Source organism: Semicossyphus pulcher, unplaced genomic scaffold (assembly GCF_022749685.1).
Source record: "Semicossyphus pulcher isolate SPU_LCO1_2020_fin unplaced genomic scaffold, fSemPul1.0.p SCAF_19, whole genome shotgun sequence".
Lineage (NCBI taxonomy): Eukaryota > Metazoa > Chordata > Actinopteri > Labriformes > Labridae > Semicossyphus > Semicossyphus pulcher.
Window position 1 is genome coordinate 19,117,905 of NW_027211692.1, and position 26,406 is coordinate 19,144,310.

The following is a 26,406-nucleotide window of genomic DNA, read 5'->3' on the forward strand; positions in this document are numbered from 1 at the left end:
TAACTATTTTATTTATATGTATTGGGGGGGGGGGGGTCACGACCCAGCGGATTGATACTTAATATTTGTGACAAGCTAATGTTACAAATGACTCCAGCGTTCAGTATAACTAAATCTTTTTTGTCTTTTGACTCAAGGTTAAATATTTCCAGAGCAAATCATCCAGTTTTTACGGCGTAATTGCTGATTAAAAGAAAGCAAATGCCGAATGCTAAAATCAGAAGTAAATAATCCCTGCGCGGATGAATCACGCGGATGTATATTGCAGTTGTAGGCCCCTCAGCTGATGTGAAACTAGCAGGGCTAGAGAGAGAAAAGAGGAGCTGGTGCACTGTCTGTTACAACTACAACACTGGAACAAATAGGTAACAACATTATACAAAAGGTAGAAATTTTATGTGACATCTGAGCCAACAGTCTATTGGACCTTCGAGACTGTTGAATATCGAAATACATCGGAGGAATTATGAATCAGTGTTGCGAAAATATCTCGAATCCCGTTTCTGCTTTCCTGTTTTTTTGTGTCTAAAAGGTATCAGAGGCCATTTCTTTTCGCTAGCTAGCGTTTACTTGCTAGCTGCTAGCTAGATAACTTGTAAAATTAAACAAAACATTACTAAAACGTTCCCAAAGAAGGAATTCGTGAGTTTTAGCGAAGTTGTTGTTTGTCTAAAGAATCTCATTACCATCCTGTCGAGCTGGCAAAGCCTTAGCCAGCGACAACAAGGCAGCTAATATTAATTAGCTCGCATGCTAGGGTTAGCTTGTGAGAGCTATAACGCTCTTGTTTGATTTGACAACGTCAGATACGTGACTGCCCTGCGGTAGCTAATTCGATATTTATAAGGTCAGTGGTTTACTGTCAACCGGACAACTATCTTAATTTATATCGACCTATAACGATAGATTGTATAACTAACAGCCAAGTGTTTATTTTTGTCAGCTTACTGTTTGCGAGTGAACGGTCATTGAAGAAACAGTCGCTATCTTATTTGGCTAAGCTAGCTTTAGCTTGCTAATCATTAGCTTCGACATTTGTCGTTGTGGACAAAGGTACTTTGTGACATAGGACTCTTAGCGTTATTTGGTCCCTCTATCCAACCTTAAAGAGAGGGGTTATGCTTTGTTGACACGTTGCTTGTTAGTAGTCAGCTTGTTTTTGCCTGGCTAACGTTAGCTAACAAGCTAGCTAGTGCTGTAATGAGAGTCAAGCATTGGCCTTAAGTCAGCTTAGAAAACATTAGTGATCCTCATAGCTAGCTAACGTTAGTTAGCTACACTTGTATACTTAACATTCGCTTTGACAGTTTCTAAGAGTGTGATGCTGGATCTTTGTGGTTATCAATCGATTTGACAGTTGTGTATCTTTAATTTGATCATCTCATCAGACAATGTAGAAGGTGAGCTAACTTGCGGGCGAGACATGTATATTTTTTTTCTTAAACTTGATCGTCAGCCAGACTCAGACCAGTGTGTCATGGCAGTCAGAATACCAAGTTAGCTTACGTTGGGGTACTGGTAGCCTGTTAGCTATATTACATTAAACCGCTTTCGAAAGACGGTCAAGCCGATGCTGCCATTTTCGCTGTGTAGCTAATCTCAGGTGAATGTAGTCGTTATTTGCCACTGAATGTGCTCCTGTTTTCATTCAGTTAGAATTTCACCATTTCAGACCACAACAAGATACAAACAAGGTAGCGGTAGCTGTTCTAGTTTGTGAGTGCGTTGGTTAGGAAGCTAAATAGGTTGACACACCGGTACGCCAACTACGCATTTCCATGTAAGCACTGCTACGTTAGCCGACGTAACTTTAACTAACGACTGTCTAGTGTGTGATTACGAGTCTTTAAGCGTTTTCTCGCCATCATAATCAATATTCAGCGGTTACAAGCCTCGCTTCGGGGATGTGAGTTTTATGTGTGGATATCGATGCGACTAAGCTACTGTCAATATGTATGGGTCTTGCTAGGATATGAGTGGCTAAACATGCTAGTCGTTGGTGGTAGAAAACTACGTCAGAAATATAGGCCTCTGTAATCATGGGTCTAAAAATTGGACACTGTCGTGGTTTGGTAAGGGATACAGTGATAAAAAGGTAATACCGGCCAGTGTTTCAAGCTGCGAATAATTTGATGTGTTTAACTAATCTTATTATACGCGAATGTGTTGCACCAGTTGTCAGAATGGACGAATAAACAAAGAGTAGGATGCACTGTTAGAGCAGAGGCCTAAAATGGCCCTGTGAGCTTGCCAAGTGTGGCGTATTTTTATGATCAATGATATCATGTATTAAACTCTTACCAAATTAGCCAATTTATTATTTTTCTTTTTGAGATGGCAAAAAAGTATTTAGGTTGGGTTTCAGTAGCCTTTGTGTATAAGGTGATCAGAACATCCTGCCAGTGTGTGTTTAAAATGTATTGACTCCTGTTATCATTACTCTCATGTAATTGTCTCATTAGATTTGCATACCAACATAGTTTTTTTTAATTGACATTTCTGTCCACATAAAGACTAAAAAATAGATACAACTTACCCCAGCAGCACCCAGCTCTGTTGATCAGGTATTGCCCTTTATAAAGAGTATGAACAGTAGCAGATATTCTTGTGTGTGAAACTTAAAAGATAATTCCCTTTTTGTAAGGTTTGTTAGTCTTGTAGTCTGCTTAATATGTTTATTTTGATCTGACTGTGACCTTTCTTATTGATACAGAAAGAAATAATGGGTTGTTGTATTGATACTGTAAAGTAAGACTATTAATACGACTATTAAAAGGATGATGATAAGGATTAATGAATGCCAGTTGTCAGTCTTGTCAAGTGGTAAATAGTAAAAGTACAAATGTTAAAAACTAAATGTCAAGCATACTATTGTATGTGTTGGTGGGAAACTTGATGATAGATTTACCGTTTTTGTCAGTGTGTACCAGAACAATGACAAAAAACTAAATTATTGAACCTCTGTATAAAGTGCTGTCTCTTATAACTATGAAAATGACAGTAACAGACATTAGAAGTTATTTAGAGGTCATTTAGTCCGTTACTGGAAGTGATTCACATAAGTAAACATTTTGTTGTGTTTATTATTTGGAGAGAACTTGTATCCTTGATAAGGTGATCGATGCTTGGAACATAAACTGAGGTGTAAAAGCATGGATGGAAGCAAGTATATAACTGAATTAATGATTATTTTTGTGACTATTTATTTACTGAGATATCTGGCTCCTTGCGCATGCTATGTCCTGAAAGGCAGTTTTTGTCCCCACTAGAATGATTGTTGTGTTGGAAATAGACTTGGTCAGTTGTGGGAGTTTGTATTCTAGGAATTACAGCTGTGTAAAAAAATTGTGAGAATGTCATGCCCCTGATCATCTCAAATCAGCTGTCACGTGCAGAACTGAAACTTTATTAAACGATGGACAACCTGGTGGTTGGAGGACTGCATAAATATAACGTTCACCATTGTATTTACTCTGTATTCTTATGTGGTTTCTTTCTCTCTTTTGTTACAGTGAATGGTAGTGTCTAGAAAGGGTATGTCCCTTCAGGAGAGAGGTGCCAATGTCCAACCGGCCTAATTCCAATCCAGGGGGGTCACTGCGCCGTTCACAGAGGAACACTGCTGCGGCCCAGCCACAAGACCATACAGTCGCGGGAAGGTGAGTCTACCTGCACACTTAAAGTCCAGTTTTAATTAAAATCCCAATACATTATTGTTTGTTGGTAGCATTAGTTGAGGTTTTCCTGAAGAAGGTAACAAATGAGGAGTGTTTAGTGAGTAATTAACTGGTGGTGTTTACTGTATCTGTTTTAAATTTGAATTTTGACTTTATGCAACATGGTTATATTGGCCTCTTTGATCAAAGGGAAAGCTAATCTTGTTCTTTTATCATTGTCAAATGGTGATTAACTCTGTTTTAGCTGTTTTACTTGCTACTCCTAAAGTGTTAATGATCAGAGGATATGCAAATGCATTCAGCCAAAAATGATTTGGGGTTTGATCAAGTGTCTTTTATGTGGCTTAAGTACAGAAACCCACTTGCTCTTTGATTTCCAACCTTACAGGTTGCAGTCAGAGCAGGTAAAACATAAAGCAAATTCCCCACCTGAAAGTAGAAGACCTAATTCTAAGGCTTCCAAAGCCACTGCCAGCTCAGCCACTGGCCAGTCCAGAGGGCACAGCTCAAGAAGGTACCCCTCCTCTCTACTTGGTACTTATTGTGTGTGCTTGTGTGTATGAAGGGTTTATAATTAATCAGTAGTGTCTTGCTCAGTTAAAGTCACTGGGTTATTTTTCTAAGTCTGAATAAGTATAATATATGTGGCGTTATAATTAATCACTCATTTGAGTAGTTTTCTAAGATGGTGTTTTGTTTTCCCTCTCTCTACCTGGCAGAAGCGGTCTCACTCTGTCTGTGGCTTCAATTGTGTTAGAAGACGAGCCAGAGGCTGCAGGGACATCTGAACAAGAGCGACCAGGCCACCAGTCAAAGAGTGAAGGCACCCGAGGGCTGAAGCGTAGCGAAGCTCCTGACCAAATTAGTACCTTCAGACCGACACCTGCCAAGAAGCCCAAATCGCTCCCACCACCCCGAGACAATACCTCAGAGACCAAGAAAGGCCCAGCTAAGTCTAAGAAGAAATCACTTGCTTCAGAACCACCTGCATTGTCAGGTCGAGGCCAGAGCAAGAAGAGCGGGGCCGCTGGGGCCTCACCAATCCAGAAACGGAAGAAAGCGGACTCTCTCCCCGGTCTAAGTAGCACCGCTGGGTCCCTCCCCAATCGTACCGAGGGCAGAACTGCAAAACCCACCAAGCTGGCGTCTAAATCGGCCGCCTCAGCCAAAGCTGGGTGTAGCAACGTGACGGACTCCTCCTCCTCAGCCTCCACCTCTTCCTCTTCCTCCACAACAGGCACCAACAGTGCCACCACGCAGGGTGCCAGAGTCAAACAGGGAAAAGATCAGACCAAGGCAAGACGCTCTCGTTCAGCCTCAAGCCCCTCCCCACGCCGCAGTACCCGTGACAAGGAGCAGGCAAAAACAACCAGCTCTTCAAAATTTGAGTGGGCAGCACGCTTTAACCCCAAAGTCAACCTGCCAAAACCCAAACTGTCCTTACCTGGATCCTCCAAAACTGAGACCTCCAAGCCTGGGCCATCAGGATTACAAGCTAAACTAGCAAGTGAGTCACATTCTGATTCTTATTCACACTCTGAGCTAGAGCATTCCTTTTGGCTGCTTATTAGGTAATAGATAAAAGATTTCAGCATTATTTAGCACTATTTCAAAATAATTTTATAGTGTGTCTTATTGAGTTAATTTACCCCTCCTCCAGTGATGGTAAAAGGTTGAGTATGGTGAGAGAAGTGTCTGCAATGGTTTGCTTTTATGGGTTTGTAAGTGTGTGATAGATTTAAGGATTTAAACAGGGTTATGATGGCTTGATTACTTGTACAGTTTCAGTGCGTATTGTGTGTTAAGATGGAGGTTACACCTCTGGGATTAGATGTCACAGGACCCATGATACAAGCAGTGTTACAGAAACCAAATATAATAGACACTGAAAACCTAACTTAAAGGGATCACTAAAAATGTCATACCGAGACATACTAGTCCTCCTCATTGTATGTTTAAAGCTTAGAAATGCTCAGTTTGTCATTTTAGGCCCCATTAAACTTGATGCATTGCGATTGAGGATTGTTAGCAGAAGCTATCAAACATGCAGCACAACTCTTTTTATTCCATTGTAGACTTCTTGAGGGTACTAGTTAACTCAATAAAATGATGCAATAGTGCAAAATGGGTAACTATACTGATTTATATTGTAAATATGGATGGATTTTAGACCTAGGCGAAGCCTTTATCTATGTAACTCATATGATGCTCATGTATCATGTATAAATACAGTTGGTGACACTGCCTACAATGAAGCACATGTGCCTTGACTAGCATATCTAGTTCACATGTCGTGAGTGTGGTCTTCACTGAGCAGGTGAACTGGCTCAGATTTCACACTTGGGTACTAGAAGCCTGAAACTGGAGAATAGCTAAATACATGAATACTGCTGGATGCTCGATTGTCAATGTAGATATTTGGTCACAATACAAGAATTTTTAACTTAGATACTAATATTATAGTAAACAAAACTGATGCTCAGTGCCTTTTTTGTACCTGAACAAAAAGAGATAAAAGCACAAAAAAATAGGTTCCTGCACCGGGGGATGGTACAAAAAGTCACTGAACACATGCCGTCCGTTTGATATCTGCAGTTTGTTTCTTATGATGCCATTGAGGTGTTGATTTAGCAATTTGATCTCCTCAAAGTCAATTCTAGTTTTCTAAAATCCTTATTATTTCTTATAAGGAGGCATTGCATTTCTGTCAGTGCTCTCTGTTGGACAAACTATGTAATGGTCTCCCTAACAGCGTCTCAAAACTACCACATAAGCATATCTTTGTTTTTAGTAGGCCATCGTAATTTTTACAAAGGCGGCTGTGCGTAGTGGTAGAGTTGGAAGTCTTTCAATCGGAAGGTCAGAGGTTCGATCCCCAGCTCTCTGTCTAGATGTCGAAGTGTCCTTGGGCAAGACACTGAACCCCAAATGGCTCCCGGTGGCATAGCCATCAGTGTGTGAATGTGATGACTGATCGACAGTTGGGCACTTTACGTTGAAGCCTCTGCCATCAGTGTGTGTGTGAATGGGTGAATGTGACATGTAATGTAATGTAAAATTAGCTTTGAGTGGTGGCAAACTTCAATCGTGCCCCCATCCATAAGGCCCGAGGCCAGATTAACACCTTGGAAATGTTAGACTAATTTGTTAATCACTGCTCTCCCCCACCGTTATCACAGCACCAAATAAGGCAATATCTTTTGGAAGAAATGTCTTAAGGTGACTGCACAATGCCCAACCCACCTCAACATTCTAAAGTTGGCAGTTGCTGGTTGCAGTCTTTAGAATGTTCCAAAACCAACAGCCAGCTCCACACTGCCCAGACATTAGCTGACAGGACAGACTTTTGTTGCCTTCTTTATAAAACTTAAACTAAAGCGAGTGCTTAACGGGCAGATAGTTAACCGACATTAGAAAAAGAAAGTGCTCATGTTCCGCATGTGAGTATAGGTTAGTTGTCAAGGGAACACACTCTCAGAATGTTGCTGTTTGTTGGGAAAAGGTGCACATTGGTCCGACTTTCCACAATTCCACCAAACCTGACTGGACATGTCAAACTCGAACAACTCCATCCGACAAACGACAACAAACAGACTGTCGGCGCACACTGACCCCAACAGTTGGTGTTGGTTGGAATTGGTCGGCGTTTTTCTGGGCAGTGTGCAGCAACCTTTAGAACCCTATAGAAGAGCTTTTAGAGAATTTCGTCTCGATCATGTAGGATCTTTTTGGTCATGACAGTTTGCCTGCTGCCAAGATTGGCAGATGGCATCTGACTAGCAGATTCTACTTTAGTCAAAGGTCATCAGTCCATTTCAGCAACATCTTATATTTTGCAACCTTGAGCACAAAATAGTTACTTGTCAAAAAATATTGTATGAAAACTTTGGCTTATAAACATATTCATGAAACATCATACACATGCCAAAACTCACTGGATTGGGGCATGAAGCTGTTTTTTTTGCACATTGTGGCCCAACACCTGAGTATGACACTTCCTGTTTGTTTCGTTTAATTTGTCGCCCTTCTCTTTTGGCTCCACCTCCAATACCAAAGACACTTCTTCGGAAACCACGCTTGGCTTAGTGAAAACACACTTTAATAGGGAATAATACATGTCAAACTTACAAAATAAATCCGTGATAAAAGTTGTCTTAACGCTGCAGTGGAAAGACCTCAAAGAAAGCCAAAGTAATATAATGAAAATCAACTAAACATTGATTTTAAATTAGGCCATATCAGACCAGAGGAAGCTTAAATAAGTTTTGGTACCTGAAAGTTAGCAGAATTAGCTACAGCCACCAGTTAGTTAGCACAGGACGTATTGAAGTTTCATAGCCCACAGAGATTTTACAGTAGAAGTTTGGTGTGTGTGGTGAACTTAAGCTGCGCAGGTCGGTGTGGGGTCAGGCATTTCTGGGTAGGTTGTGGGGGGTGGGGGGTAGAAACTGAGGTGGGCTCTGTGCCATGGCTCCCAGGCCTAAATGGAGAGACCCCTCCTACGCTGGCTTAGCTTGTGGGCCCACCAGCTGACCAGGGGTATGTTTGAGGGCAGGGAAGGGCTTGTAGGCTGCTTCTGTCAAGAGTAAAGAACTTCATCTCTCTCTTCGATATCTGTATCTGTAAGCCTATAATATCATATAGGCTTAGCTGCTTTCAGCTGCAATGGTGAGTAAGCATACTATACAGTTTGCTTGTGTTGCAGTGATTCTGTTTGGCTTTCTGTTGGATCACACTGAATTAATAATGTAACTGCAGGTTTTACAATAGGGAATTATATGTGATTGCTTTGATTAGACCTAGATTATTTGAGCTTAACTGAGAATCTTGGGAAATTCTTGCAGGAAAGTGTGTGAGTGATTCATGTTTTACCTGAAATAAAACTAAACTAAGATCAAATGAACTACAGAAAGCAAAATATACTTCTAATATCATTATTTAATTTGTTCTTAACTTTAAAAATGTTTATTTTGGTTCTACTGAATTATGAGTCACAGATCTAACATGAAGGTTGTTCTGTCATAGGGCCATAGTTGGGTTACTATTAATACCCATCCAGTCAGTGGGACAGAGCTCTGAACAGGCAACACTAGAGCCTTAACTATATTGAAATACACAGGGTAAGACTCAGTATTAATCTGAGTAATGCGCTAAAGATTTTTCAGACCAAAGAGCAACATTCATGATATGCAGGGATGTTTTTTTTAATGTGGCCCCACAGCCAAAACGATATTTAGTTTGCTGTTATGTTCAATAATTTAACCAAAATGATCCCTGAAACTCGTGTGGATGCCTCTGATAGTGAGGGTAGCTAGATGATAATAGTGTCATGTCATCGGGCCTTTAAATCAGATGTTTGATGAGTTTGATTCCAGTGTTGGTGCATGATCTGCAGGTGACTAATATGTCCCTGTTTTTTTTCACCCCAGGTTTGAGGAAATCCACTAAGAAGCGCAGCGAGTCTCCTCCAGCAGAGCTCCCCAGCTTTCGGCGGAGCACACGCCAGAAGACCACGGGCTCCTGTGCCAGCACCAGGTACGAATCACAGTCGTGACTTAGGGTTGACTGCATTGTGAATTTTTATGTCTACAAAAAGTACATGTAATTTTGGGCTCTTTAGTTTCATTATTTGTGCACATTGATGAGGGTAGAATAAATATTGGAAACATTGAGCATTGCATTGAGCCGAACATCCACTTCTCTAGCTTGCAATCTTCTGTCTGCCTTTGCTGGTCCACTGCAGCATATCTGTGCATGTTACCTCCACCTGTAGATCCGTGGAATAGTGTGAAATTGTGCATCTGAACAATGGAACATCTGAGCTTTGTTTGGCCCCTCGACAGTGGCCTTTGATTATAGTAAAGACAGTGAAAGCTGTTAGCGATGCAAAGTTTGCCCTCATGTATTTTCTATTGTGTCTAAGAGATTTGCCTGTTTTTCTACACACAAAAAAAAATAGTTCTAAATATAGTACACTGTACTTTGTAAAAATCCTGCTGTCACTCACACCATCTATCTATTTGTGCTCGAACAGTCGGCGGGGCTCAGGCCTGGGCAAGCGCGGGGCAGCCGACGCTCGCCGACAGGAGAAGATGGCCGACTCCGACAACAACCAGGATGGGGCCAACTCATCAGCCACTCGCACCGATGAGGCATCACAAGGGGCTTCAGGTACCAATCACTACTTTTTGATTGACAGTAGAGCATCTCTCCTCCTTATGGCTTTGTTCAGACTGCAATTGTATCACATTTGTTTCCCAGCTGTTTTTCACTGTTATTTGCTTGTGTTCAAATCAGATTTGTGTGTCCAGACATCACCAATCTATCTGTATTGGCTGCTGTGTTAATTAAATAGTTGTCAGTAACAACGCACTCTGGTGAAACTGTATTGCAGCTCAGTAGCATGAGAAATGATGTTGCACTATAAAGAATCAACATACTCTTTCTGTGTGGCCTTGCAAGTGACACAAGTGTCCGCACTGTTGCACGTCTAAAGAACAGAGTGGAATTGCATCTTAAACCACCTCTAAATGTTGCAAAAAACACATTGACTGTAATGGCAGTCTGAACTCTGTCTTTAATGATGAAGAATTTTCTGCTAAATTAGTCTGATGATCGAACCACCTCAAGCCAGCGTGGGTTTCTAGGTGCTTCATGTCAACTTGAAAAATGTATTTCTTTCTTTAATGTTCAGCTTCCACAATTAATTTCTGATTACGAATACTGTTTCTGTGCACAGCTTCAAGCTCAGTTGCTGGAGCAGTGGGCATGACCACCTCTGGAGAGAGTGAGTCTGATGACTCTGAAATGGGAAGGCTTCAAGGTAAATTAATCCCTCTTCTCAAATTATGCAAAACATTCTATCTAGAATCCACCATTTTTAGACTATGTCACTGAATTATGTGTCCAAAAGTAAACCTGCACACCACCCTGATATCCTTTGCTATAGCTTCATATTAAACAGGTTTTACCTTTTTACTAGTTCTCTAAACCTTGCTTGTTTTTGTTCCCTTAGCCCTACTGGAGGCCAGGGGTCTCCCCCCACATCTCTTTGGGCCCCTGGGACCCCGCATGTCACAGCTGTTCCACAGGACCATTGGCAGTGGAGCCAGTAAGTACAGCTTTATCACCCTTACACCTACGTTCTTCAAGTTCAGGGTCTGAAAATGTCCCCCTTTATTTCAAGGCTCCAAGGCTCAGCAGCTGCTTCAGGGCCTGCAGGCCACAGGCGACGAGTCTCAGCAGCTCCAGGCTGCTATTGAGATGTGCCAGCTGCTGGTGATGGGCAATGAGGAAACACTCGGTGGATTCCCCGTTAAGAGTGTGGTGCCCGCTTTGGTCAGTCTAATGTTAATTCACCTACACATTTCTTTGCTGGGTTGTCTGTGTGATATCTGAGTTATCTGGATTCTATAATGATACACTCAACTTTCCTCCACAGATTACACTGTTACAAATGGAGCATAACTTTGATATTGTGAGTATAATGACCTTTTTCTTTCTGTAATTTTAGTTGTCGTTTGTTTGATTCATTCTTTTTTGTAACGGCCATGCCTTTGATCTGTGCACACAGATGAATCACGCCTCTCGAGCTCTCACATATATGATGGAGGCACTCCCTCGATCCTCTGCTGTGGTGGTCGATGCTATTCCTGTCTTCCTGGAGAAGGTAAGACACTGCATCCCTAATCGCTTGTTAATTCCAAATGGCAGCCTTTTGATGTGCTAATGCCTTGTTCCACCTTCTCGTCTGCAGCTTCAGGTGATCCAGTTCATTGACGTAGCAGAGCAGGCCCTGACTGCCTTGGAGATGTTGTCAAGGCGACACAGCAAAGCCATTTTGCAGGCTGTAAGTGTTCCCACTGTCTTTTTGTTATACCGCTTAACCGTCCCGTCTCCATTTGCCACAATTATATCATATAATAATTGTAATTTTTTATCCCTGACAGGGTGGGCTCGCAGACTGCCTCCTCTACCTAGAGTTCTTCAGCATCAATGCTCAGAGGAATGCCTTGGCCATTGCAGCCAATTGCTGCCAGAGCATAACTCCAGACGAGTTCCACTTTGTTGCTGATTCTCTGCCACTGTTGACACAGAGACTCACACACCAGGTACGTTTTGCTATGTCGGAACCACATGTGCCAAACTCCTGGAGCCGAGTGCACCCACTGGGCTTAAAAAAACTGAGCTCTCATGTCCGACTTAGCTACGACAGACTTCCTGATTCGAATTTACACCGAGTGCACCAAGCCTAACTGACACTGGTCGTAGCGGTGCCCGTGAATACGTGAATGTTGCCAAGCAACACACTTCTCCCATCAAATTGTCTTCAGAAGATGTGGAAAACAAAATTAAAGAAAAATAAATTTTATTGATAGTGAAATAAGGCATGTACAACATTAACATGTTCTCACAGCAAAACTGAACAACATGCACACAACAGAGAAAAGGCTGTCAACAAGGAAATTGATCACTGCTGCAATCAATAATGAGAAGCATGCCGTTGTCCGATGTACATTTATCACAGCGCCACGTTTCTGTCTGACACATGCCATAGCTGAGGAGAGAGCTGTTTAATTAAGAGATTAGAGTTGCTTGCTAAAACAGAACATTTCAATCAGCTCACTTTGCGAGTAGATTTCCAGTGTGTTGGTCCGATCTCGTTTTAATGCCCTTTTATTTATCTTGTAAAACAACAATACATGCTGCCATTGTGTTTTTGTTTTGACTTTTGTGACCGTTACTTTTACCGTTTGTTTTACCTTGGATTTAAGTCTGACTTTCTTACTTAACTTACAGCTGCTCCATCCTAGGCGTAAAAGATACACTCGGGTGCAACACAAACAGGGCTCAAGTCTTAACTATTGTGCAGGGCGTAATTTAAAGTCTGTCGTAACTTTCAGCTCTAGGCCGGATTTAATGCTACACCCAGGCGTATGCCCGGCTGGAGCACTCGGTCCTGTTGTGATGTTTAAATTTTATGATTAGTCATGGACTTAGATGTGCTCCTCTCTGAGCCGGTTTCACATTCCAGAAATTATGTTAATCATAAATACATGAGAGAAAATGAACTTGTGTCTTTAATTTTACCCAACTTTGATAGGTTGAGGGGAATGCCTGTGTTGGATGTGACATAATCTAAACTAGACATATTAATTTGATGTGTAGACAGGGCAAACAGCGTTTTTTGGCCTGTGATGTCAGGCTACCTCCTTTTTGTGAGGCGTCACAAATGAGGCGACATTCCTTGCAAAATGACGGTCTACAACTGACGTGACAAAAACAGTGATGCTTCTCACCTTGCTATCAGGACTTTTTACATGTTAACATATATGTACAGTTACTCGTACACTATATTGAGGAACAGAGGCGTTGGGAAACGCTACTTCTGGCGATAGATTTTTTCAGACGTTTGATTTGCCAAGATTTTCTTTTTCTTCTTTGCATGACCGGGTTATATCGCCGCCTGTTGGTGTGGCATTCTCTTGACGGTGTTTCTGTTGTGTTTTTGTGTTTTCGTTCGGACGGGGATTTTTTTTATAACCGTGCTTGTGTTTTCGTTCAGACGGGGATTTTTTTTATAACCGTGCTTGTGTGGACAGTTTTTCTTTTTTAAACAAAGGAAGGAAAAAACTCTGTTTTGAAAAATACCCACGCACATGTAGACATAGCCTAATACAGACTGCTTAACAGGACTTGACTAGTTATCTTTTAACTTAAATATGTGACAATTGTAAATCAGTGGTTTCCTTCCGGTGGGACTTTTAAAAATCATCACCATTACTGTGAACACTGATTGAGGAGAAGTCGTTCCTCTTTTTGTTGTCCGTTGGTCAAATGTTCAGTTTGACATAAACTACATTGATAGTTGTAGTCAGTAGATGTTACTTGTTCTCCTGTTCAAAACAGCAGCATTATTATTACCAACCCTTTTGTGTCAAGTACTTTTCATTGTAACAATTCACTAATGACTGTATTCATTTCTCTTTCTTTCAGGATAAAAAGTCAGTTGAAAGCACTTGCCTCTGTTTTGCTAGACTGGTGGACAACTTTCAACATGAAGAGGTTTGTACCTCAGCATCATGTTTGCTGTCTCTCTGTTGTCTGCCATCTCTGTACTTTTTTTTTTTTCTATTTGACATCCAGCTGCACATCTAACGTTGATCTGTGTGTGTTTAAATCGCCAGAACCTGCTACAGGAGGTGGCATCAAGGGACCTGTTGACCAACATTCAGCAGCTGCTGGTTGTGACGCCTCCTGTGCTCAGCTCGGGGATGTTTATCATGGTTGTGCGCATGTTTTCCCTTATGTGCTCTAACTGCCCCTGCCTGGCGGTGCAGCTTATGAAGCAGAGTGAGTAAACATCACACACACACATACACACGGGTCACGCCCTTACCACTCAGTTATTACGTTCCCACTCAGTCAATATTGTTATGCAAATGTATATGCATTTATACTGTATGGTACCCATTACACAGGGCGTTGTTTAAGTTGCTAAATGTAATAGTTAGTCGTAGGTGCAGCCTTTCTCTACTTGATATTTAGGCCAATTAAGAATCGGGGCAAAATGTCCGGTAACTGACAAGGTCCTTACTGCTGGGAAGTTGTGTTATTGGATAAATTTAGGTGTTTATACAAGTCTCTGTTTATTCTCCACACAGCTGACAGATGTGATTGTACAAAATTACCTCGTATCTAGCTAGCAACGCTTTTCGACTGTATGTATTGGCTGCCTCCTGTCATGATATTATGTATTGCATCAGGGCAACTAACAACAGAAAATGTCTTTGTGCTGCCTTTTCTACACAGATATAGCAGAAACTCTGCGTTTCCTCCTGTGTGGTGCATCAAATGGCAGCTGTCAGGAGCAGATTGAACTGGTACCCCGGAGCCCCCAGGAGCTCTATGAACTGACCTCCCTCATATGGTATAATCTATTAGCCTGTCTTCTGTTAAGTTACAAAGGGGTTGAGATCATACTAGCTAGCATGAAAAAAGTGTCATTTTTAAAAAATGTGTGGGTTCTCACCTAACCCTGCTAAATATGCAGGAAGGAAGTACAAATGTACACTGTCCTCTGCACAGTTAAAGTGGCAGTAAGCAACATGAACATTCCGATGTAAAAAACATTCTGCCTTTCTGTATTACTACGCTACACCAAATTTACCGCAAGTTGCCATAGCTCCTGACTGACTCAAACTCTGCGTGCGCGCTGCTGACACAAGTCACATGGAAGCCAGTTGACGCTAGTTTGTACAGAGTTGCTGTGATTGGTTAGTTACGTGGAAAGCTAACCCTGATTGGATGTTTGATTCAGACGGACACATTTTCTAACAGACTAAATACAAAGGGGCGGGCACTCAGTCACAGATCAGCAATCATTTCAATTTAATGTTTTTAGGGAAATGCAAAGATCAAAAATTGTTATTTTAACCAAATTCTTATGAAATAATGTTGCTTAATGTAGCTTTAACCGAAAACTTACTTTGACGGTGGCCTAACACAGTACCACAAATGTTTTTTCTTCTCTCAGACCATGAGGCACTGATACAATTGTTCTGCTACAGTAGTATTTTAGTAATGATATGGGTCTTTTAGGTACATTTTCCCCTTGACAACACTTAAATCAAAGAAAACGTAACTTGTAGCTTTCTCACACCACTCTTTTCTTTGTTACAGTGAGCTCATGCCCTGCCTGCCTAGAGAGGGCATCTTTGCAGTCGATGTGATGCTGAAGAAGGGCAGCGCCCAGACGACAGAGGGAGCTATCTGGCAGTGGAGGGATGACCGAGGACTGTGGCATCCTTACAACCGCATTGACAGCCGCATCATTGAGGTACAATACAACACAATACATATCAATCAGCATCGAAACATTGAATGCTTTCTAGACTTTCTATTTCACTACATGAGCATTTCAAGGTTGAGTAATGGACTGAATCTATAAAATGTTGCGTTACATTATTTGACACCTATCAGTCTTTTTACAGTGTGTCAGCAACTCCCAGAACATTTATACACACTATCATATCGGGCTTATCCGTATGACACTGATGTTAGGTGTATTTGGTGATTATCCTGCCCTGCAGACAGCCCACCAGAACGGGGAGGATGAGATTAGTTTGTCAACCCTGGGCCGTGTGTACACAATTGACTTCAACTCTATGCAGCAGATCAATGAAGACACAGGAACCGCACGCGGCATCCAGAGGAAACCAAATCCTCTTGCCAACCCCAATACAGGTAATATTAAGTCTTTGAAAATTACAGAGATATGGCTTAGTTTAACTGTGTATAATGCTTAATCTTAAAATAAAGGGGGATCGAAATCAAACTCGTTTTTTCTCTCTTAATGAAAATATTACAGGGACTTTGCAAGGTGTGCATGTTAACACATGTACAACACAGCTTCTCCTTTCAGTGATAGCTGTATATATCGTTGTCTGTCTGCAGGGAGTCACCAGGAGGTACGTCGAGAAGACGCACGAGCCCAGTTGATGAAGGAGGACCCCGAGCTGGCAAAGTGCTTTATCAAAACTCTGTTTGGGGTCTTGTATGAGGTGTACAGCTCATCCGCTGGCCCTGCTGTCAGACACAAGTGCCTTAGAGCCATCCTCAGGATCATCTACTTTGCTGACGCAGAGCTGCTGAAGGATGTACTGAGGAACCATGCTGTGTCCAGGTAACCGTGCGTGCGCTGTGAGCTGCTGTTGACATAAAAGCAGGATCAGAAGGTTGTCTTCGAGGAACTAAATAACTCTGGAATTTTCAAGATGTTGGTGAATCTCTGCTGCCGGTCTGAGTTAAAAGAAAATGACTATAACCTATTTTTTTTTGCTTCTCTTCACAGTCACATTGCCTCCATGCTATCCAGCCAGGACCTGAAGATTGTAGTGGGTTCTCTGCAGATGGCTGAGATCCTCATGCAGAAGCTGCCTGATGTCTTCAGTGTCTATTTTAGACGAGAAGGTAGTGTAGGAACCTATTGAACTTCTGTACCACTTAGTTTGCTTATCAGAGTAGTGCTTTTTTATTTTAAGGCGTCAGATAATTTGTAATGTCTGACTCTCTCCTTTCTCTTCCAGGTGTGATGCACCAGGTCAAGAACCTGTCAGAGTCTGAAAGCTTTCTGGTAACGAGTCCCCCGAAGGCTTGTCCCAGTGGCACAGCCAGTCTGTGCACCACCACCATCAGCACTGCATCCACCACATCTGCTAATAATGCAACTCCTGATCTGGGCTCACCCAGCTTCCAGCACAGCATGGACGACTCACTGGACCTCAGCCCACAGGGGTGAGTGTGTGGCCATGTGTGGCTGCGGTGTGGCTGTTTACGTGTTATTTTTAAAAACACATTCCTTACACAGATCCGCATTTAGTGTCTCTCTGTTGAACCACCGAAAAACAGCTGAAGCCATTTTTTGTTGGCTGACACAAATCATGGATAATGATGGATAGTATTTCTGTGTTTATTCAGAAATTAATATACACTGCTGTTTATGTATGTTTGTTGTTGTAATTAATAGGCAAACAAGAGTTTTCAATGCTAGCAAACATATTCATTAAACATTTTTTTGTTCTCTACCCAGACGGTTAAGCGATGTCCTAAAAAGGAAACGACTACCTAAAAGGGGGCCCAGGAGGCCCAAATACTCTCCCCCAAGAGATGATGATAAAGGAGACAATCAGGGTAAGTTGAAGTTTGTCACACTGTGCATATTGTATGATGCTCAGAGATCCTGACTAGACCATGAAGTCCGTTGAAGCACATTGCAAAGGCATTTTGTGGTATTGGATATATTTTAAGCTTACTAATCTCCCATTTGGATTCTTTACAGCTAAGAGCCCCACCAGTACTCAGTCACCAAAATCGTCCTTCTTGGCCAGTCTTAACCCCAAGACCTGGGGTAAGCTGGGAGCCCAGACAAACAATGCCAACTCAGAGCCCTCTCGCACGGCGGGGGTGAGTGGCCTGGCAAGGGCACCTCCCAAGGACTCAATTTCAAATAACAGGTACGTTGGTGATAGAAAATAGAGAATCTTTCTTCATTAACTAACTGAACAATAATCACAATGTAAAGCATGCTCTTGATATATGCAAATCAAAGCAGACCAGTCAGTTTCTGGCTGTGGGGTTGATGTGTGGGCTACTGTCTGTAATAAGTGACATATTTTCATATTTTTTCTATAGAGACAAAATAAAAGCCTGGATCAAAGAACAGGCGAGTAAGTTTGTGGAGCGCTACTTCAACTCTGAAAATGTGGACGGTAGCAACCCTGCACTGAATGTACTCCAGAGACTTTGCACAGCCACTGAGCAGCTCAACCTGCAGGTAAAACATACACATGCCCATTTCTGAACACTTTCAAAAGAAAAGACCTGTGAATGTAAGAGATTACAGAAACTGTACATTTTTCTAATGAGTTATCCTCTAATATACAAGGTGGACGGTGGTACAGAGTGCCTGGTCGAGATCTCCAGTATTGTATCAGAATCTGATGTGTCGTCGTTTGAGATCCAGCACAGCGGGCTGGTGAAGCAGCTCCTGGTCTACCTGACCTCCAACAGCGACAGGGACTTACTCTGCCGTGACGTGCGGCTCAAGAGGTTCCTCCATGTGTTTGCTGGCTGTCCGGTGAGGAAAACATTTTATTTTAGTTTATATTCTCAATTATTTGGCAGACTTGTTCAAAGACTTTGGCAGTCAATTTTTTAAAGAAGTTAACCTCTTATTCCCCTCTCCTTTGGGTTTCAGGTTCCAGGAATGGAGCCTGTAGGGCGTCTGGACCCAGCAGAGAATGGGCCTTACCTGGCGCTGGTGCACAAAATGAACAGCTGCCTGAGCCAAATGGAACAGTTCCCTGTCAAAGTGCATGATTTCCCCAGTGGCAACGGCAATGGCAGCAGGTCAGTGGGTTTATTTTCATTTAAATAACTTTGTATTTTAGCACTCACGTTCTGTTAAACTATTTATTTCATATTTTTAATATGAGTATCCACTTTGTCTCTTCAGGGGCTCTCAGGCACTGAAGTTCTTCAACACTCACCAGCTCAAGTGTCAGCTGCAGAGACACCCAGATTGCACTAATGTAAAACAGTGGAAAGGCGGCCCTGTGAAGATAGACCCCCTGGCCCTGGTGCAAGCCATTGAGAGATATCTTGTTGTCAGAGGTGAGCAATTGCTCAATTACCTTTGTAGATGTTGATTAACTCGTGCTTCCTTCAATACAGCTGGAACAACCAGCCCGTCCTTTTATCGGGGTTATGCAACGTGTAAAACCACCATGAAGTTCTGATGACCCTTTTTTCCTCCTAATTTTCCAAATGCCAAACAGTTGTCCTTTGACATTTCTGATGGTGGTTATTCAGTGTTTTATTTTTCAGTAAGATCTCTAACTTCAAATCTTCTCTGTTCAGGGTACGGCCGAATCAGAGAAGAGGATGAAGACAGTGATGACGATGGTTCAGATGACGAAATAGACGAATCACTGGTTTGTAATTCTACATAAGATTCATATTTAATCTGTACTTATGTGTGACCTTTTATCAATTCAGTATTATAAATAAACTGTACATGCAGTACCAGTTCTGAATGTAGCTTCTTGGATTCCCAGGCGGCGCAGTTCCTGAATTCTGGCAGTGTGCGTCACAGACTACAGTTCTACATCGGTGACCACCTGCTACCATACAACATGACAGTATACCAGGCTGTTCGGCAGTACAGTCTTCAAGCAGAAGAGGAAAGAGAGTCGACAGATGATGAGGCAAACCCACTGGGGCGAGCTGGCATCTGGACCAAAACGCACACAATATGGTAAAAATGCATTAAAGAAGAATGTATGTAGACTCCAAAGTTCTATTTTTTCTGCCAGCTTTCAACCTTCACTGTCACTTTTTGAAAAAGTGCAACTTTTTGGGGGGAATTCGTTTTTTGAATTTTATTAGCAAGTCCTTGAAAGTTCAGTTTAAAAAGTTACTTGAAGACTTGAAGTTTTGTCACTAAGGTAGAGAGTTAAAATGTAATTTTCTGTTGTATCAGCTATAAAAGCACATCAAAGCACACAGAGACAAACTGCTGTGTGTTGTTTTCTGACAGGTATAAGCCTGTGAGAGAGGACGAGGACGGCAGCAAAGACGCTGTGGGTGGAAAGAGGGGCCGAGCCCAGACTGCTCCCACCAAAACCTCACCTCGCAACGCCAAGAAGCAGGATGAGCTGTGGCATGGTGAGAGTCTCTAACAACTCGTAATGCATGCTAACCCTGAAACATTGAAGACTGAATCTGCTGAGTCATCTTCAATGTACTACTGTTTACTCCCTTCCCTTCCAGATGGTGTGTGTCCCAGTGTCCTCAATCCCTTAGAGACATACCTCACTCCGGAGCCACCGGAGACCATAACCTTTGATGACCCCTCTTTAGAGGTCAACCTGCTGCTGAGAGTCCTGCACTCCATCAGTAGATACTGGTTCTACTTGTATGAAGTAAGTTTGTCCTAAATAATAACAAGAGCAAGGATTGTTCCTGTCCAAGATGCCTTGTTGTCTTACGTGTAAAAGACAAAATAGAATACAAAAAATAGAGAAGGATAGAATATAACATAATTATTTGTGTTTGTTTTGCAGAATGCTGTGTGTAAGGAAATCATCCCCACCAGTGAGTTCATAAACAGTAAGCTGACAGCCAAAGCTAACCGTCAGCTTCAAGACCCGCTGGTCATCATGACGGGGAACATCCCAACTTGGCTCATTGAGCTTGGAAAGACCTGGTAAATGTTTAATGCCTTTGACTGAAAGGAGAGTCTGAGAATCTAATCCCTCTCCTGGACTGTCCCGCTGCACAACAAAGTCCTAACTGGTGTTGATGCTTTTGGCTAACATGACTTGGATATCTCTCCCTCTCTTTCCACAGCCCCTTCTTCTTCCCCTTTGACACCCGGCAGATGTTATTCTACGTGACTGCCTTTGATCGCGACAGAGCCATGCAGCGCCTGCTGGACACAAACCCAGAGATCAACCAATCAGATTCTCAGGACAGCAGAGTCGCACCACGCCTGGACAGGAAGAAGGTGCAGAGTGTTGCCATATTGAAATAGTCTATACGCATTCATCAGCAAATCTGATTTTACATTTTAGTAACAATTTAAGGATTTTAGGGATTGCAACAAACTTTTTTTTTTCTTTTCTCATTTTTCTTTCCCCTCATGTCTTGTGTTTTCAGAGGACGATAAACCGCGATGAGCTGCTAAAACAGGCCGAGTCTGTGATGCAGGACCTGGGCAGCTCCAGGGCCATGTTGGAGATTCAGTACGAGAACGAGGTACCTGTAGCATCTGTTATGTTCATACTGACTCGTGTCTGCAAATTTGCCTCTGGAAGGGGGGTCTTAACCGGGGTACAGTAACAACAGTTCGTAAATGTAGTAACGGTAACAAATATAAGCAAAACGAAAATAGATTTCTGGCTGTCATGGCAACTCAAAATTATAACAACTAAAGCTTCAGCATTAGTGGCTTTGCTAAAGCAGTCAAATCTGCTGCTCTGCTTGCCATCTTTAGGGGATGGCTGCCAGCTACATTAGAATGAAACGACTGAATGAAAATGACATAAAATAAGAAGGAATGTAAACGTTAAGTACCGGTACTTTGGGTACTGACCAATCACATCGACAAAATACCCGTTCTCAATATCTATCCCTAATTGTCACTTGCGCTAAATTTAATTTAAGGCTCCAAAGTTTTGTGTGGAACAAATGTAAAATTTTGACTTCTTCCAGGTTGGCACGGGTCTCGGTCCCACTCTGGAGTTCTACGCTCTGGTGTCTCAGGAGCTTCAGCGGGCTGACCTTGGCCTGTGGAGGGGTGAAGAGGTCACGCTGGCCAATCCTAAAGGTACCACATTTGGCTCCTCAGCAACAAAACATGAGACTCACACAGGAGATAATGAATAGCATACAAAGTTGGCTTTAACTTTTCACACCCTTTGTACATTATTGATCAGGTATAATAATGGTATTTATTTATTGGTAAGAAATTAGTTTTAAAAAATGTACCGTAAAAAGGTCTTATATGCATTTTTGTTAGGCAAGTTGAAATTCCTGTGTAATGGTGTATATTTAGTAATTTTACCTGACTTACTCTGACCGTACTTGTGACTCTGCCCAACAGGAAGCCAAGAGGGAACTAAGTACATGTTCAGCTCCAGAGGACTGTTTGCTGTTCCCTTCGGCAGGACAACCAAACCAGCACACATAGCCAAAATCAAAATGAAGTTCCGTTTCTTAGGAAAGCTAATGGCCAAAGCCATTATGGACTTCAGACTGGTAAGAGTTTCTTTTTCTGCTCTCTCTGTTAATATGCTGATATTTGTAACTGAGCATTTAGGATACTCTTCTGCCAGGATTAAATCTTATTCGGATACAACATAGTAGGCTTGTTACTGCATTATTACTTAATGTAAATGTCTTTATGATCTATGCTGCCATGTTCTTGTTTTTACTGACTTTTAAACAATTTTCCTTCTCCTTCATTCCCCAGCTGGACCTGCCCCTGGGGCTGCCCTTTTATAAGTGGATGCTGCGGCACGAGATGTCTATAAGCTCCCACGACCTGGTGAACATTGATCCCGGTGTGGCCAAGTCCATCCAGCACTTGGAGGATATAATCCGCCAGAAGAAGAGGCTGGAACAGGACCGCTCACAGGTGAAGCACAGCACTGAGGACTTCTGTGGTCCTGGGGTAATTTGTTACCATGAAATTTAAGTCTCCTTCACTGTTCGTGTCCGCCCGTCTTTTTGTTAACCAATGTTTCCTCATGTTGCAGACGAGGGAGACCCTACAGCAGGCATTGGAGAGCCTGAACATGAACGGCTGCTCAGTGGAGGACCTGGGCTTGGACTTCACCCTTCCAGGATTCCCAAATATTGAGCTGAAAAAGGGCGGCAAAGACGTCCCAGTTACAATCTACAACCTGGAGGAGTACCTCAGGGTATGGGATGCACATTTTCTTTTTCACAACTTTTGTCAGTCTTGGTGCTGTTCCTCTTAAGGTTAACCTTTTGTTTTGTCTCCCTGCAGTTGGTGGTGTACTGGACTCTGAATGAAGGAGTGTCCAGACAATTTGAGTCTTTTAGGGAAGGGTTTGAGTCAGTCTTCCCCCTGCACCACCTGCAGTATTTCTATCCAGAGGAGGTGAGCACATCTAGTTTTATATTCTTATCAGGCAGTCATGGCTATTAACGGTATAATGTACTCAATAAATGCATTTGCAAATACATGAACTCTTGAGTAATTAATCTTAATTCAATAGACATTTTCTTAACAATTTTAGAAGAATTGAACCACAATGGGGCATTTAAAGTTTGCCTGTTTCTTTTATTGTCTTAAATATTTGTTATTCTTACTTATCGCAAAGTGCTATTAAAGTCCCTATTTAAACTCTTCTATATCTCTCCTCCCTGCTTTAGCTGGACCAGTTGCTGTGTGGCAGTAAATCAGAGACGTGGGACGTCAAGACGCTGATGGAGTGCTGTCGACCGGACCACGGCTACACACACGACAGGTGACAGAGTCAAACCTGTTATTCAAGCAACCAAAAATGTGTCCAGGCTACTTTTTCTTCCTCCCTACGTGACACACTGTAGGTTTAAGTACACTGTTGACACACATTTAACTGCTTCATCCCTTGTTTTTGCAGCCGTGCGGTGCGATTCCTGTTTGAGGTGTTGAGCAGCTTCGATGCCGAGCAGCAGAGACTCTTCCTTCAGTTTGTCACAGGGAGCCCCAGACTGCCTGTCGGAGGTGAGTCACTGCACATACTCAAAGACGTCACATGCAAACATTAAAAACAGCAGACACACAGGAGACCTTTGACTTACAATGATCAACTTCAAAGATTCAATTTCGAAGATTTCAGTTGCGTTAGGACACTTCCTAATTTAACCAGACGTCTACAGTTGGCTCCCTTTGTTACGGTTGTAACTCTTGATTTTCCTCGCTGACAGTCGCTTTCCTTTTTAGACTGTTTGCCTTCATCTCCGGTCGAATTTGTTTCTTTTTCTTTGGATTTTCACTTAATTTTGAAGTTGTATCCGTAGTCATCGATCTTTTCTTTGTTTGTTCAGCCATAGTAGATTACTGTTTACTCGCAACACTTGAAGAGACCAGAAAAGCAGCCGCTTAGCTCCGCCTACCCTCTCTGACAGACCAACCACTGCTGGGTGATGGGAAACGCGTCACTAACTAATTTTTTTTGTGAATGTCGCCACAGACACACAAAGGCTTTCATCAGTGGGCCATAGGCTCAATCACCATTGTGTTACCTCATTCGGCGAAAGATATTGACTTAACAGACTTTTTATTTACAAGAAAATCTTTGCGATTATATGTTTAAGCTAAATTACATATTTTCTTTACCACCAGGGGACTGAAATTAGCACCTGCCAAATGCGGGTGTATTGCGAACGAGGGCGGGTAAAATCGTCAGGCACTTTGGCAGACAGGGAATATGCACGACAGAAAGACACATTTAGAAATATAAGCATATGATTGGATAGAGTCAAACATTTGACAGTGGGGCGCTGGTTTAGCTCAGTCGGTAGAGCAGGCGCCCCATATACATATACAGAGGCTACAGTCCTCGTCGCACTGATCGCAGGTTCGACTCCCGGTCTGCCGATCATTTGTGCATGTCAGCCCCCACGCTCTGCTCCCCACATTTCCTGTCTCTCTTCAGCTTTCCTATCGAATAAAGGCAAAAAGCCAAAAAAATAATCTTTAAAAAAAAAACATTTGACAGTCACTCAAACTCTATAAATGCAACGCTATTGGCTGTAGAACAGGTTTCGTTTTGATTGACAGTCGAAATGCAGACTCGCAGCACAGAGAGGGGGAGAGCTGCTGCGAAGGTGCTCGGAGGGAGGGAGTGGGTGACTAAAGTGACCACGTGATATGAAACTTTGACCATGAAGCCTGATGCTCCTCTCTGTGTTTATCAATGAAATATATGAACTAGACAACATATGGATATATGACAGTATGTTTAGACGGAGTTCATACTTTACCCGGAAATACACACAGACCGGTGTCCTCATTGCGCTGCATGATTATTGCAGTCATCTCTCCCTCTCGTCAGTTCGGCATGTCCCGTATTAAAAACTTATGCCGACTCCTTACTGAATAAACACAGACATGATCTGTCTGCATTTACGTGCGTGTGCCTGTGATTTATGCGCCTCTGCCTAAGAGAAATTTGTTTAGGAATCCATAAGCAGAACTGCAATTAAAATGTCTTAATGATTCCTTCAGTATCGGTGTTGAGGTTACAGTGTTTCAATGCATTATTATCACACTGTAGGCTAATAACTTTCACTAACTATCAAACATTCAATGACAATAATATTTGCATGAAACAATGTCTAAATATTTTTTCTTTCAATTAGCGCAGAAAAAGTGGCAGATAAAAGTCTGAGTGCCAGACAAAAAAAAAGACTTGCCTGGCACAGTGGCAGGCAGTGAAAAGGGTTAATTTTAGACCTTGTTTACCACCAATGTAAAAAGTTTAGTACACATGTGCCTGACACCTGTTGTGTGTTTGCCCTGGTGTCTCAGGTTTCCGGAGCCTGAATCCTCCTCTGACGATCGTGAGGAAGACATTCGAGTCGACAGAAAACCCGGACGACTTCCTCCCCTCAGTCATGACCTGTGTCAACTACCTGAAGCTGCCTGACTACTCCAGCATAGAGACCATGCGAGAGAAACTGTTGATTGCGGCCCGCGAGGGCCAGCAGTCTTTCCACCTTTCCTGATCTCTCCACATCTCACATCAAAATGCCTTCTACAGCGACTGATGAAATCATGACTTCCTTCTTATTTTTTTTGTAATCACATACATCAAGGCTACGTGTACAGCCTTCTTGTTAGAGAAAGCAGCTTGCAGAAAAATTAAGACTTTAAATATATATTTGCTGCCCCTGTCTCTCAAAAAAAGTTTAAAACATAAAAAAATGGAAGGGTGTTCCATGACTCACAGAAGTTAAAATATAAAAAAGAGAGAGTCAAACTTATATCAGTAGTTGAGTAATGTTAAAAAAGATGAAAACATCTGGGTGACATTTTAAATTGCATTGCTATGTGATATTTAAAAAAGGGACGTCTCCTCTCCAGCGTGGTGGACAACGTCACTGGGTGTCGGGGAGGAAGGGGCTGGGAGGGAGGGAGGGGGGTGGGGTCCATCGAGCAAGCTAGGTTTACTTTAGCTCCAAAGATCATTTGTACAGACAAATTTGCAGACTTTGCTCATTCTACACATTTGATAGAATAGCTCTTTGTTCTCATGTCTCTTCCCTCAGTTTGTCTGTTCGCATTTTGTTCTGTATTATATTGGCCCCAGTTTGTGTGTTGCATTTTGGTTCGGCTTTCTCCCCCCGTGTGTCTTTTTGCTTCGAGTTGTGGAAACGAGAGTTGCAGTTGGTTGAATGCGGGTAGTTATGAGCGCATATTATCTTTTTTTTCTCCCTTCTACCCGAGTTGAGATTGTGTTCTGGCCTCCTTTATTCTAGAGAGCTTCAGCTCAATGAAGAGTTGTAACCAATGTGTTGATCAGGTAAATTTGTTTTGCTCTTATTTTGATAGAGTTTAGTGTCTTTCTGTTGGGCCCTACCGGATGTGTAGGGTTATCTTGGTAGACCAAGCTCTGAGCAACCCTCAACACATAATGTAGCTGGGCACAAA

At 42.3% G+C, this 26,406-nt stretch overlaps 1 protein-coding gene across 6 annotated transcripts; it reads left to right on the plus strand.

The window, feature by feature from the left end:
• The first annotated feature begins 309 nt into the window (after positions 1–309).
• On the plus strand, positions 310–25,863 carry trip12 (thyroid hormone receptor interactor 12). Of its 6 annotated transcripts, none has more exons than XM_069668139.1 (42): positions 310–365; positions 3,513–3,659; positions 4,066–4,191; positions 4,397–5,184; positions 9,107–9,212; positions 9,712–9,848; positions 10,417–10,500; positions 10,693–10,788; positions 10,864–11,015; positions 11,119–11,154; positions 11,251–11,346; positions 11,434–11,526; positions 11,627–11,788; positions 13,674–13,742; positions 13,865–14,030; positions 14,490–14,607; positions 15,360–15,516; positions 15,770–15,923; positions 16,134–16,362; positions 16,531–16,649; positions 16,766–16,973; positions 17,269–17,369; positions 17,518–17,692; positions 17,871–18,012; positions 18,124–18,315; positions 18,436–18,587; positions 18,694–18,851; positions 19,098–19,171; positions 19,295–19,494; positions 19,777–19,904; positions 20,010–20,161; positions 20,303–20,445; positions 20,589–20,745; positions 20,898–20,996; positions 21,453–21,567; positions 21,844–21,998; positions 22,213–22,413; positions 22,499–22,663; positions 22,753–22,866; positions 23,142–23,236; positions 23,372–23,475; positions 25,285–25,863. In XM_069668139.1, exons 2-42 carry the CDS (start codon positions 3,562–3,564, stop codon positions 25,479–25,481), a joined length of 6,213 nt encoding a protein of 2,070 aa, XP_069524240.1. In that variant the 5' UTR covers positions 310–365; positions 3,513–3,561; the 3' UTR covers positions 25,482–25,863. The 6 variants fall into 6 exon arrangements, with proteins under 6 accessions (XP_069524240.1, XP_069524241.1, XP_069524245.1 ...); XM_069668140.1 differs by having other exon boundaries at positions 22,213–22,377; XM_069668144.1 differs by having other exon boundaries at positions 15,851–15,923; positions 22,213–22,377.
• Positions 25,864–26,406: the final 543 nt, after the last annotated feature.

What these genes read in the sequence shown, in the direction of transcription:
- trip12 (XM_069668139.1), top strand. Translation starts at nt 3,562, where the DNA reads ATGTCCAACCGGCCTAATTCCAATCCAGGGGGGTCACTGCGCCGTTCA. An exon ending in ACAACTTTCAACATGAAGAG is followed by an intron (nt 13,743 to 13,864) that starts GTTTGTACCTCA and finishes TTAAATCGCCAG; the next exon opens with AACCTGCTACAGGAGGTGGC. An exon ending in CTGAGCAGCTCAACCTGCAG is followed by an intron (nt 18,013 to 18,123) that starts GTAAAACATACA and finishes CTAATATACAAG; the next exon opens with GTGGACGGTGGTACAGAGTG.